Source organism: Phyllopteryx taeniolatus, chromosome 5 (genome assembly GCF_024500385.1).
Source record: "Phyllopteryx taeniolatus isolate TA_2022b chromosome 5, UOR_Ptae_1.2, whole genome shotgun sequence".
Taxonomy (NCBI): Eukaryota; Metazoa; Chordata; class Actinopteri; order Syngnathiformes; family Syngnathidae; genus Phyllopteryx; species Phyllopteryx taeniolatus.
In genome coordinates, this window is record NC_084506.1 from 9,745,489 (window position 1) to 9,760,300 (window position 14,812).

The following is a 14,812-nucleotide window of genomic DNA, read 5'->3' on the forward strand; positions in this document are numbered from 1 at the left end:
AACAAGAGAACCTTGGTATTAATAGTAATACTGATCTAACTTAATGAGAAAAACTAATTAGGAGAGCATCACCACTAACATTTCTTGCATATCAATATATTAACTGATAGCAAGTCATGGTTGTGCATTATACATAGGAATACAGGTTTTCCTGATTTTTGGAGTCCATTTTGGGGGTGTGCATTATACTTGAGAGCGTATTACACGAGAAATGATGGTACCTCACTAACACTGTCCAAACAGAGCATTATCTTCTTCTAAAAGTAAGCATTTTAGCTACAGATCTTGTATTGACCCAATGAGATTATACAGACTTTAGCAAAGTTAACCACTTTCCTTTAAATTATGTTGGCCTTCTTATGGCCCCATTGTAAGCTTGCATTTTCCCCATGTTGCATCATCTTGTGTATATTTTTCACCTCAGTAGATCAATATAGTTAATGTGGAGCGCTGAGCTACGAGTTTGCAACCTCCATCTTTCTTCCTGGATTGATTCTGTGCAGGGGTGGTCCTGGACCGAATGGCGCCCTGTGCGACGCCCCTAGATTACGCCCCCCCCCCTCCCCCCAGACAATTGTCAACCCTCCCAGCCGAGAATAAACATTCTAATAAACCGCTCTGGAGAACGAGAACAGCTAGCAACAAATGACTCACTGCTACCTGTCTCACAGGAAGTTGCGCCCATAACGGTTTCTACAAGAGCACCCCCAGGAACAAGGTGAATACAGTAAGACCGTAACATTCTAAACATGCAAGTTTAAACATAAGTTAACCTGGTAGCATTAAGCCAAGACATACATAATTTCTGTAAATAAGGCATAAGTGAAAAAAAGAAAACAAGACTCTCGAGATTCCCGTCCAAGATGCAGTCAGAGCGTGGAGATGTGCACCCCCTCGGTGTCCAAACAAAGTGAATTCCATTTGCGCAAAGCCACAACTGGATGAGTCGACCGCCGCCATGTTGCTATGTAGAGCGTGTTGCATGTAAACAATGGAGAAGATGGATTCACAGAGGGAACCACAACCAGTCTGTGACAACGTCTTCCTGCAGTGGAGGAAGAGTGCACGTATCCTTGACTTTAAACCTTTTGAGCGTCAAGCGGGAACGGCCACCGCCTTGATTAAAAACATTCTTTAAAAGCGTGAATATAGCCAGCATGAATTTATGAATTACAACCTTGCGAATACTGTGCATAGTAAAATCATATTCCAATAATTGCACTTTGTTAAAAAAGTTGAAATGGATAGATCGCATCACTAGCCACAATCGTGTAAATGAGCTCGTAAGACTTAAGTCAGCCAATGGCAGCCCTAAGCGCTCACCACTATTGATTTGCATCCGCTTCTAATCACCTCCTGTTTTTTCACTTACGAGTTGAACTTTCTCTGACGAGAGACAATAACTCACAACCAATCCGTTCATCCGTCTTCTTTACAGCTTATCCCGATTAGCATAATTGATCTTTACTTGCTCAACAACGGCATGGCATTCTGTTGAAAAACTCTACGAGTGTTCCTTTCAGCAAACACAATATATGGCGGCTCACTCTGCGACAAACACCGCAAATTTGTTTCAATAAGTCCAACCTAGGTGTTGTAAAACTTAAAGTGAGTGAGTGAACACCTGTCCCCCATTGTTTTGCATCCTTCTTCAAGCACCACCAATTTACCCCCACAGTCCCCGAGAGTGGAATCATGGCCTGATCCAATGCAATTTGTTGTACGTGCCCTGAGTCGCATTTATCACATAATGGCTGCTCTCAGGACAGCAATCTCAGCGGTGGAGAAGGAGGGAGTAAACATGGAGGCATACTTACATGTACCACGTGTGCATCTGGATCTGTTCGAGCTGGAAAACAGAAAAGGAGATGGAAAGCAGGTGAAAATCCAAGGCGTTTATTTGAAAATAACCTCGAAATGATATTTGTTTTCTTAGCATCTAAACAAAATCAAGTGGGTGACTGCCGGGTAAATCGTGACAGAAAATCGAATTGAGGTGAGTGCCGTATGGCCCCGATACGTTCGGCGTGCTAATAGCAATGCGATTGGGCTACATAACGGATGATTGAAATGCGTAAGGATAAAACGAGCCTCTCAAATATTAATGGTGCCGATGGAAGAATGAAAACTAAAAGGGGAATGAGGGAGAGGATATGCTGGCGTGGAGAAGAGAGGCAGACGATAACGCCCAGCTATAAACAGAATATTATCTCCTTCGTACACACTGCTGACCCTGACAAGCCCTCTGGCTCTGAAGGGAATCTCCCGTTCTCACACACATTTGAATATGCTTCTGTCAGCACAGCCTTTTTGCTCCAGGCCAACGTCCAGAACCGGAGAGAAAGTGCCCGTTCAAAAAGCAACGAGAGGAGACGACTGGCCGCAGAGGCAAACAGGATCACTGTATCTGCCGGGCCTTCCGTTTGCTCCCGCTGCTCTTGAGGAACCGCGGGGGCCACGCATAGCAGCTCTAATTATTCGCTGGCGCTCTCGCGGCGTATCCCGGACGAGCAACCTCGGCGAAATATTGGCCCAACGGTAGCGCTTACAGGCAGTCGGCGCAAGTCCGCTTCCACGGAGGTCACGGCATCGCTCAGAGTATTGACGCACACTGCGGCAGTCGGATACGAGCGCGAGTGTCCCACTTTTATTGAAAGGCTGCAGGCTAAGAAGCAATATCACACTCGGGCTGAAAGAGACGAGGTGTGAAGCGCGATCGTTCATCCTTCAGTCAGTCGATGCGACAGCACCGATTGCGCAAACTTGCAATGGAGGAATGTTACTGTGCTACGACCACACACACGGGTACAGTAGCCAAATATTTGACTTAAGTCAGAGTCATGTTACTTTAGGATAATACCACTCAAGTCAAAATAAAACGCGGCCCTCAAATAATTATTCATAAGAATCACTTGAGTAAGCGTAAGAAAGTACCCACTGAAAAAAAAATACTCAAGTACCGAGTAACTCTGTGCCACTTCAGATATTGTGGAACAATATCACTTAATGTAAAACAAAACAAATCATATCTTTATAAAATAGCACATGAACAAAATCTTTGTACAATAACAGATTAAGGTACATGTAGCTCCAAGAAATAGTCGGATACTATTTTGTTTTCCACACGATCGAATCACCGGGCATAGATTGCAAAAAAGTCGACATGTTCAAATGCCAGTTTTTTTATGGGAAGAATTTACACCAAAACAAATCATTTGATAACTTTTTGCACCACAAATGTGACCTAGAATTTGCACAACTCGATTCATGCAGTCATCCATTCATCCAATGTAAACAAGTCGTGCTGCTGACCCCCCCCCCCCCCTCCCCCAAATACGAGTCCCTTTGATTGGCCCGCGAAGGCTTTGTGTGGGGTCTGCGCCTTGTGCCGTTTGATTTGTGAACGAGAGTCAAATGAAACCAGCGCTAATATTGGATTAGTGCAAACAGCGCGGAAGTGGAAGTCAAAGTCTAAAAATAGATCGTGCACGCGTTCTATTTTATTGATTAATAAAAGTAGCGAGCGGCATGTAGATCATTGTAACGGAGTAAAAGTCCGGCTTCTTCTTAACATAAATACTCGAGTAAAAAGTATGATGCATTCAAAGTGCTCTGACAAGAACAATTTATCCAAAATGTTACTTGAGTAAATGTAGCGCGTTACGACACACCTCTGGCTACGACTAACCCTGCAAAGCGTGCATCCTTGTATGTCTTTATTTGGCTGAGTCTTTTGTAAGCCTTGCACACCTAGCTACCACCCACGCCACTCTTCAACCATTATATTTTCAAAGTTACCAGATTGTCCATTGAGAGAAAACGATTTCCCACTGTGAAACTGTCAATGTGAATGCAGCTCTTGTTCCCAGGAAAGAAAACATCCATCCGTTATCGGTAGCACTTCTCTCGTTCGGAGTCAAAAGTGAGCTGGAAGCTATCCCGGCTGACTTATGCTGGACTGCTCAGCAACCGACCGCAGAGCAATCGTAGAACACTCGTCTACTTAACCTGGGCAACCTATGTGAACCGCTACATCAACAATAACAATAGAAAGCAGACTACCGTGAAAAAAAAAAAGCAAGAAAAAAGTTCACAATTTTGGGGAAAACCTTCATGCACGTTTCGAATGATTTGTTATTATACTAAATGTCATTCTCATAGACAAACGTCAACTCTGCTGTATATTGTTTGTGTCGCGCGCATCACACCACACACACATTCCATGAAAAGACAATCAGGCATGCGGAGAGGGCGAGAGGTCAGGCGAGGCAGACATGAATCTCTCCAACAAAGAGTTCCAATTTCCAGAGGCCCGCTGACCCTCTTCATCCAAAGTCAAGCCCTTAAGGAGTGAGCCGCGCCATACAATGTGTTTGATGTGTCAGCTTTATAGTAAACTTCAACTGGGAGTGACCAACGACATTTTGGAGCAAGCTTTGCCAATTGTTCTGGGGACTGTGTAAGCAAGAGAGTGACGACAGGTGTTTTTTAATGACTGTAAATGTGTGGGAGATCTAAAATGATCTGGAAAAAATGTTTTTGTTTTTTTGAATATGGTCTCTGTATTGCGGGTGGTCTGGAATGCATCCATGACGATATCCAGGCCTGCACTGCCGATGATCTTCCACTACTGTCGAAAGGTTACTTTGTATTCATACAGAAGAACATTTGTTATGTGACGAGGCCTGGCTCACAATCAGTCTTAAAGTTCAAGGCCATCAAATTCTTCCACCCCAAACTCATCCAAGCATGCCTTTACGGACTTTGCTTTGCTCACTCGGGCAAACAAAAACGACCTTCCCCAAAGTGATCCCACGAAGCTGGAACCTTACAATTAGACAGAGCAATAGAAAAATGTCGTTTGTGCGAAACGATTACAAAACAGGGAGGGCATGGGGATCTGGCCCAACCTCTGATTGATTCTTTAATAAAAAGGGTGATTAGGCATTCGTGTGCTGTGAGCGGAGCATGAAGCCCGGCAGTAGTTTTGCTCTCAACGCCCTGTCAGCTTGATTCTACGTGAACGTCAACATCTTCCTTTGGGTTCTTGGATTTGGACGCTTCATCCAGTGGGGCTATTTGACTTTGGACTTTCTGCTAGGTCACAACACATCCCCGCAGCCGTTTAGACCTCTCCTGCACGAGAGCGACGGGGCGGGACAGGTAGCATATTGTCCCCAGTGGCTCGGCCCGTGTGCAGCACTTTGTAGAGGACTGGCTGACATAACTAAAAGGGTACTCAGGGTGACCCGTCCTTGTCCAGCACAGGCACACACACAAAATAAATAAATCCAAAAATTCAAAAAGATCTTTTTACGTAGCATACAAAAGAAGTGGAGCCTTTGAGGTTTCGGATTTTGACCATCGCATCTTCCACACCACAGCGCTCAATGATCTGCGCGGCTCTCGTGAAAATGAGCGGTTTGGCATGCAAACCAAGATGCCAAAGTGTTTGTTTTCCCCTTGTAGTGGTCCAACTTTGACAAAATCATCTTCATCAACATGTATCAGCAAAGTGGGCAATAGTCTTGTATCCTGACCAATTATATCCCTCTACAATGGATTGCAAGACAAGACTATCATCAATAGACAGTTTTAATTGCCGTCTTATTCGAGCAAATGCACGAGCAAAGACAGACTCATCAAGTTGGATTGCTTATTCCAGACAATTCAGTAAAAAAAAAAAAAATATCTAAATATCAAAATATCTAGAAATGCCCCACAAGCACAGACAATTGGGCAGTACACATGATCAAGTCACACGGAGACAGTTGTGTCAATCTGAAAGGCCGCCAGAGAACATCTGTCTGTCTGTCCCCGGGCGCTTCAGCTGCCCCCTGCTCCAGTGTGTTCCACTAACATGTGTATGTGTTCACTGTGATGGGTTAAATGCAGAGAACAAATTTCGTGTGCATGCATGCATGTTCATGACAATAAAAGATGATTCTTCTTCTTCTTCTTCTTCTTCTTCTTCTGTCTGCTGCCTTCATCAAAAGCTCAGCTGTAGTGAGGACGTCGCACCTGGTCAGAGGCGATATCATACTTGTAATAACATGCGTAGCCACTTCTAATCACACACAACCACTTAGGCAGATCATGATAATGAAATGTATCCTTGATTGTGTCAATGTATTTGTTTGACAGATGCAACTTGAAATGCTTTTTCTTGAACTGGACAGTTTCGAAATTTGGCATGCTTTCCAATGCACGAGTGGCTCGTGGCAGTAAGATTAAAATGGCATCGGTTTGATAAGAGCAGGAGCCTCACGACCTCACTCATTATTTCTCATGTATTCATTCATTCATACAGAAAATGGATGGGTGGATAATCCAATATAATATGTTGAAATGATGACTAATAATGTGTGTGCGCACGCAAGCCTATCAGAGGTTTCTGAGCATTTCCAGTTGCCTTGGTCCACGCTCCCCGGCTGACTCTTTTGTCACCTTTCGAAAAGTGATCAGTTGCTGTGTCGAAAGGGTCAAGCTTTGTAAAGGGAGCGGCAGCACTGTGGCGCGAGTAAACAGAAACAGCGGTCAGCGGTCCTCTCCCGCATTCACATGTTGTACTTGATCAAGAACTCCAACAGAATGCGGGACGAGGAGAGAAGAAACAAAAAGACAAGTTGACTGAAAGACATCAGCACATTCAGTTGTTCTTGCTTATGTCCACATCATGTAATTCCACTGCCTTCCCAGGACTGGCTTTAGCATAAGAATGTTGTTGGAGATAATGTCTGACTTACAACACTGCTCCACATGAACAATGTTTACAAGTTGGTTGCAGACTTTAATGTCAAATACAGTATTATACCTGGGAGGAAAGGTCACCATCGAGATTTCGCTAACTGAAGACTCTAAATTGTCCCTAGGTGTGAATGTGAGCATGAATGATTGTTTATCTATGTACAAGCCCAATTCCAATGAAGTTGGGACATTGTGTTAAACTTAAAATAAAAACAGAGTACAATGATTTGCAAATCATGTTCAACCAATATTTCATTGAATACACAACAAAGACGAGATATTTAATGTTCAAACTGATCAACTTGATTGTTTTGAGCAAATAATCATTCATTTAGAATTTGATGGCTGCAACACATTCCCAAAAAGCTGGCACAGGTGGCATAAAAGACTGAGCAAGTTGAGGAATGGAAAAGTGTTCTGTGGTCCGACGAGTCCACGTTTCAAATTGTGGACGTCGTGTCAAGAGTATTGCCCACTTTGCTGACACACTCACCACCAACAGGGCAAAAAGAATGACCCCGCAAAGAGGAAAAGAACCATGCGGACTGTTATGGACGCCAAGTTCAAAAGCCAGCATCTGTGATGGTATGGGGCTGTGTTAGTGCCAATGGCATGGGTAACTTACACATCTGTGAAGGCACCATTCATCCTGAAAGGTACATACAGGTTTTGGAGAAACATGTGCTGCCATCCAAGCAACGTCTTTTTCACGGACGTCCCTGCTTATTTCGGGAAGACGATGCCAAACCACATTCTGCACGTGTTACAACAGCGTGGCCTCGTAGTAAAAGAGTGCGGGTACTAGACTGGCCTGCCTGCAGTCCAGACCTGTCTCCCATTGAAAATGTGTGGCGCGTTATGAAGCGTAAACTACGACAACGGAGACCCCGGACTGTTGAACAGCTGAAGCTGTACATCGAGCAAGAATGGGAAAGAATTCCACCGACGAAGCTTCAACAATGAGTGTCCTCAGTTCCCAAACGTTTATTGAATGTTGTTCAAAGAAAAGGTGATGTAACACAGCGGTAAACTTGACCCTGTCCCAGCTTTTTGGGAAGGTCTTCCAGCCATCTTATATCAAGTTAATGATTATCAGTTTGAACAGTTTGAACTATCTTGTCTTTGTAGTGTATTCAATGAAATATAGGTCGAACATGATTTGCAAATCATTGTATTCTGTTTTTATTTCTGTTTAAAACAACGTCCCAACTTCATTGGAATTGGGGTTGTATTGACTGGTGACCAAACAAGGGTGCGCCCTACCCCTCTTGCACAACGTCAGCTGTGTGCTATGGAAAATATTTTCAGTCAAAAGACAGAGCGGTTGTGGAAAGCATCAAGCATAGAAAACTACCTATATATAACGATTTGACATTTTCTCCCCAAAGGTCGACGGAAGAGGCACGTTCAGCAACAAGCTCAGGACTCGTTCTAATTGTGAACGAGAGGTTCATTGAAACACCGTCACTTGACCTTATTGAGGATCACTAATGCAGACTTTACACAGTTCCACCACATACAATGTGTCTCCATGTCTGGCACAAGCGAAAGTGTAAAAGTGTCACATTTGCGGTTCACATGGTGAAAAGTACTTGCACTATATTCTCGATGAGAACTCAATTTAGACACATTATACAAATCCGCAGCAAATAAAGCTTCAGGATTTAGATTTGCTGCGTTGTCGTTCAAATTTGATAGTTTCTAGAGAGCAGAGACTCAATTGAAAAATAATGTGGTCGATAAATCTTCTCGCAATCATTGTAGGATTGTTTTTGGAGTAATAGCCTCACTTTTGTTAATTGTCCTATTGTGCAGAGCCCTGCAGAAAGAAACGGATAATTCCGCTGACCCACAGACTGAATGTAAGTTTGTGCAATTTCGAACATTGGCTTTGGTTGAAAGTATGGAATTTCAAAAGTCCATCCGATAGTAAAGAGAACTTCCTGAAGTTGTCACGCTATGCGGCCTACTATTTTGTATGTGGAAACATGCCACCGGCTGACAGATCAACAGCGGCCCAAAGCAAAGGTGCTCAAGCAGCGTACACTCTTCACTTCACTGACCGTTAGTCTTTTGGAGGCATCCACTTCTATCATGCCCCGCAGGAGGTTCTGACAGTCTGGGGGGATAAAGTGAGGCATGTGAAACACTCCTAACTTCACTTTCTCCAGCAGATTCCTCAGGTTGTCGTCATCGAACGGCAGCGCTCCCTGAAAACGGAAAGAAATTAGAAGTGACGATGAAGCAAATGAATAGTGAAGAAGAATCGATTTTCACTTGCTTTAATGGAAAAAGGGCGTAAGAATTTTGCAATAGGAATAACTAATAATAATAATCTTACTTTTAATCCTGTGCAATTTAACAGACAGCGGGGCATTTCTAATAATTACCCCACTTTGGCATTATCGGTCATTTATCAGAGTGAGCTGATAACAGATCTCACAGATGCGGTTGTGCGATGAACGGCAACCCCCGCAGGGTGACGAGATAGGGGGATGCGTGAAGAAGTGAGGAAAATCAAAAGAAACACAGAAAAATGGCGAAGAAACAAAATAAGGGCCTGCTTGTGTAAGCGTGATCTGGGCTGCGTCTAACGACTGGAGAGTACAAGTGTCACACGCATCTGCGCAAATCTCGCCATGTCCAGCCGCAAAGGATAAAAGGGAGCGAGCAATCGGTGGCAAAAACTTGTTCGACAACATACGTTTTATGCAATGCAGGGGTGTGACACATACGCACAGATTGAGGAGAAGAAAGCCAGAAAAAAAAAAAAAAAAAAAAAACAGGCACAAGGCCATTAGCCAGAGTCACTCTTATGTCGGCGATGGTATTCATTTGGAGCATTAATTATTCATGTAGAAGGAGTGTGTAGGAACTAAAGCACAGCTGCCGATGAAACCAATCTGCGGGGCTGCATGTCTGGGAAACGGCATACATAATGAAGCTGGGCCAAAAGGCGCTAATTATAGATCCCGCAATGCATCTGTGGATGCAAAATTAGCTCCAGGCTGTCTCAGGAATGTGACGTTAACGCTGGCCCGTGCGACTGGCTCCGAGGCTCAGACCCATCTTGTCCAACTTTAGTCAACCTCGAGTAAAGAGCGGCAGAACTGTTACACTCGATTGTCCAAAACTTTGCATCTGCCGGCAAAGAACAAGCTGACACACTCACCACCAGCAGGGCAAAAAGAATGACCCCGCAGCTCCACACGTCCGCTTTCCTCCCATCGTACTTCTCCCCCTGAGGATGACAGTGTCGATGTTGCCATGAGTAAAACGAGACAGCGGAGAGGAAGCCTTATAATCAAAGGGGAGAGATTGTTCACCTACATAGCTCGGGCACTCTCTTTGTCACCATAGCTCTGCATAAGCCACAGCCCCTAAAAGCCGGCTTTATTTTGAATGGCCAAGCTCGACAACATGCGTGTGCACTGCTTAAATTTACGTGAGCATCATGAGCTGGCATAAATGAAATGATCTTTTAGTGTCGCCGTTCATAAGGGTCTGAAGCAGGGTTCAAAACGCAAATCAAGACTGTGGGCACCAATACGGGACTTACAAAAGTACGATGTGATACGATGTAACACCACAACACTGACACACACATTCGTGAAGCTCAATCAGGCTCAATTTGCATTGCATGCTTCAAGTTTTCAAGCGGCACAATTTGGATATGCGTCACAGCAAGTCACGTCATCGCGCCGCTGTTCAAATTCAAATTCAACGTTTTTGTGGTATATAAAAAAGGGGACCAAGATAATCAATTCCAAAATGTTGTTCCAGCATTAATGAGACATATAACCTGGCAACTCAATTGGAAGGAAAATGAAATATTTTGGAGCGGGGACTCCTAGATCAACAACTGCGATAATGTCGTGTGCAATTGGCTACAGAGGCACCGCAAGCTTTGCTTTTTCTTCCACAGGTACATAAGAACGTGTACCTGTGGATGAAAAGCTCCCAAACACAACACATCTCATCGCCAAAACATGGCGGCGGCGGTAGCGTCGTGCTTTGGGGCTGTTAGTCTTGTTATTTGGAACGGTTCCAAAGAGTCAGCGCGAGCAAAAACCTTTCTGCCTTCTGCTAGGAAGCAAAAGAATGACAGGAAAATCCTGCTGGAATTTCTAAATGTATTTGGGGTTCATCAGAGGCACTTGAATTGGTGTGTGCTTGAAGATGAGTTTGAATGGTTCTTTGTGTACACAGCCTCATTCCAGTTATAAGACGGTGTGCACACTTGTGCAACCACAGAATAGCTCCCCATTGAGAAGTTTGTTGACTCACCCTGATGACCTCTGGACATGCGTAGTGCGGAGAGCTGTTGGGACGGCAGAAACACAAAGAGCGAGTGTGAGGAAAAGAAAACTGAGAAATGTCACGCTTCTCCCGACTTCTGACTTCGTGACTCGGCTTCATGAAGTCATGACGCGTTAAAATGGCTTACGCGGGAAACTGGGGTAATTACGAACAATAAACGTCTGACGTGAACACGGCTCAAGATCCACTCGAGGAACTTTGGACCATCCCAAGTCGTCCGACTCGCTCCGGCAAGGGCATCGGCACCTCGTGGCGGAGTCACTCGTCTTTACAGTTCCTGGATGTGCTGACAGGAAAGCCAATTGCCAGATTGACACATCGATATTGGGTTTAGATTTACAGTTGTTCGAGCACATTGTGTACTGGAGGAAGGTGTACAGTGTCGTGCTAATGCCAATACGGTGAGAGCTGTTTTACAAATATTGTTTTGTCTTGTAAGTTGTGTCACACTGGGAGATCTTTTGGATATTTTGTCACTCTCATGCACTTAAATATGGAGAGGTGACAGTGTTTGGTAAAAACATTTGTAAGGGCAACATTTATTTAAAAGCTCCTGTATTCGATCATTCGATTGTACATGGTGAATAACGAGGACATCACCTTTTCATCTTCACTTGACATCTTACAAAAAGTCAAAGGAAGCAAATACTTTTCACTTCCTCCAGTCTCATTTAATAGCAATAATGAGAGTAACATGTCTAATCACGGTTTCCATCAGCTGGCTCGTTTGTTTGCGTTTACTCGTGTGTAGCGGAGCTGACGTCCCCGCTCCCTCTGGCCGGCGAAATATCGGCCCGCCGTCGCGTCAACGGGCAAGTGTACACGCGAGCTCATACAAATGCAGCCGTCCTGATTTCAAGCGTCTTCGTGCATAACGTCCACGGCAACATAAGCCATAGTAAAAACAACAACAGCAAGCGCTGATGAACTCCCAGCTGACAGACAGAATGCACGCATACAGTGTATGCACGCACTCGGCAACGCTTCTGCTCATCTAGCGTCTGTGCGTATGAACGTATGCGCTTGGGGACTCCCCCAAAGCGACGCGGAACCGGTGTCATCGGCAGTCGTCTCCGTGAGCGGCGGTAAATGGAATGCATTTGTGCCGGCCTGCTGAATGGCACCAGGAGGCCGGATAAATGTATTTCATGCCAACATTTCGACATGAGAAAGTCAGGGGAGCATGGCCAATCAATCAACTCAACGCATGGACCGATGGTGCTCGCAAACGTGGTCTCGCCGCATCAGACACTTTGCAAATGTGTGGATTCCGCATTAGACGTCAGATGCTATTTTGTGGGGAATTCAGTTGTCTCCATGTGATTTATAGAAGTTCTAAAAGTTTGGTGGCCTCTCTAGAAAAAAGGACACGCCTCTGACGCACATCTCTGTGTGACGCACCATCTAGGAGTCATGAGAGATTATACCGAAAAGAAACGGATACAGTAGATACAGTATGTGCGCTGTCAGGAGGAAAGTGGTCCGACTTTACACGTTGTATGCAAGGATAGTTAAGGGATGAATTAACAAAACTTGCGCTGGGTGTTTTGGGTGTCGCGTGTATTTGAATGTGTCGAGTTTCAGTCGGCGGCGGAATTAAGGCCGAGTTTGGGACAGATGCCGCAGGGCTTGCACGCTTGCCGTCACGTGCTGTAGCCACTGAGGGAATGTTCTTCCAAAGATCATCACACAAACACTGAAGTCATTCCATTTGGATCGGATCACAAAAATGTGAGGAAAAAACAAACGCAGTTGCCGTTCAACACCTAATTTGATCACATACTGGGTCTTATGACTTCGGTTTTATGTGGCTTTCCAGAAATGTGTATTCCAACAAAAAGAATGTGCAAGTCTTCACAGCCCTGTTCAAATGCCGGGTTTTTGTGATCATTCCAAAAATGTGATTTATATCCTGAACAATTCAGTTGAAAAATGAATCCAATATTTTCAAGAGGATAAGTTCGGCATATAGAGGCGTCTCCATGAGAGACTATTGCGCCACTTCGAAAGGGAAGGAAGAACCCTCTTCCAGGTTTGAAGTCGGCTGCGAACACTCCCAGACCGGCGCAGACGTCCCACTTTTATGAAATGAGCAAAGCCCACTTGAGCCCCCCTCCTCGCAGAGTTACATCAAGCGCAGCGCTGGATTTGCGCTCGTCCTGAAAATAGAGCCCCCCATCCATCCATCCATCCATCCATCCATCCATCCATCCATCCATCCATCCATCCTTCCAGTCTCTGAACCACTTCTCGCCACTCGGCCAGCCAGCCAGCCATAGCAGCTGACTTTGGGCTAGAATAAAATACATTTTAAGAAAATCGGGATGATCCTGGAAATGATTTGTTGGACCTTGAAAGTTCCACTGTACATGTACCCGTACTGTAGATCACAACTTGCAGTTTGTCATTGCTGTTTTGTTTCAGTTCCAGTGTATAGAACATAAATGAAATGAATTGTTTATGTTAACGACGTCGCAACGCTACCTTTTTTTGTACCAAAAATGTGAAAGTAAGCCACTGTCAATATTTCTTTTTGATTTTCGGAGCGCCCTGAGCGTGCACACTCCTCAAAACACTTTGGGGTTCAATAAAACGTGTGTGTAGTCCTCCCACTTTGAAAGTGACTTTTCCACTTCACTGCAGCCATTGCGGGATTGATGGTCGTGACTAGCGCGTCATAAAACCTGCGAGTGATGTGAGGAGACAGTAATGCGTGGCCACGGCCCTGGCCCTGCCAGCAGCCATGGCGCAATCTGTGAGAGAGACCGTCTGTCCATGCTCAAGAGCTCAACCCGCCATGACAGATGCGCTGAGAACACGGCAGTAAGCGGAGGGCGCAATATACGTGCACGGCCGCCCATCTCAGATTAGTTTGTGCCCTCGCAACCCTCTCATTTTCATTTGGAAGCGTGCATGAGAATATTTTCGACAGTACTCACCCGCAGCTGGTTTCCAAAAGACTATCTCCGACCTGAAGAGAGGCCATGCCGAAATCCGCTATCCTGATGTTATTCTTTTCATCTAGCAACAGATTCTCTGGCTTCAGATCCCTGTGGCTTAAAGAGGACAGAAAGCAAGACGTATGTACAAGTTAATGAGCCGTGTTCACACCTGTTCAACAAACTAAATGAAGGTGAAGGGACCCATTTGGTCGATCAAACATCCTTTCTCGCAACTCGGCACGTAGACCCCAGCTGACTGCATCACCTCCACCTTTCAGAAACCAGAGGCCCCCACCTTTACGCTGAAACGCTCCAAGGCATGACAGCCCCCTGCTGCGCTCTTTTCTTCTTCCATTTCCCTTCCCCTAATTCCCAATGCTCTCATCTCGCAGACAGCCACCAGCAAACTGGCTGAGTAAAGCACACCGAAGGGAGGCGGAGTTCATTAACTGTCATTCGTGATCACTAAACACAGCATGGGGGATAACCTGTTACCTTCCTTGAAAGAGACGACAGGAAAAATACATATTTGGCTGCCAAAGTATTCCGTGTTGGAGTTGACAGCAGTTTAAAGAGTAAAGGTCCTCAAAACAATATGGCATTGCAAGGCTTAACACTGTAAACTGCCCACTAGCCTGTCCTTACTAGCAGAGGTACCTCCTCCTCCTCCTCCTCCTACCGCTTCCCCTTTCATACAATTGATGGGCAATAGATTTGTAAAAATAAATAATTAAATAAATGCGGACAATTGAGAGAGCCTCTGAACTGCAAAGTTGCCCTCCTACAGTTGGTACAAATAGGTG

The 14,812-nt window shown here is 44.9% G+C and overlaps 1 protein-coding gene across 9 annotated transcripts in view; it reads right to left on the reverse strand.

Moving 5' to 3' along the window:
- brsk2a (BR serine/threonine kinase 2a) overlaps positions 1-14,812 on the reverse strand; it is a 152,477-nt gene that overhangs the window by 21,537 nt on the left and 116,128 nt on the right. For 8 of the 9 annotated variants that reach the window (XM_061772865.1, XM_061772868.1, XM_061772866.1 and 5 more), the window contains 5 exons: positions 14,007-14,123; positions 11,035-11,068; positions 9,920-9,988; positions 8,811-8,957; positions 1,818-1,849 (listed from right to left, as the gene is read on the reverse strand). In XM_061772865.1, the coding sequence (XP_061628849.1) occupies positions 1,818-1,849; positions 8,811-8,957; positions 9,920-9,988; positions 11,035-11,068; positions 14,007-14,123 (399 nt within the window). The remainder of the gene's footprint in view (positions 1-1,817; positions 1,850-8,810; positions 8,958-9,919; positions 9,989-11,034; positions 11,069-14,006; positions 14,124-14,812) is intronic. The other variant, XM_061772867.1, reaches the window with a different exon arrangement.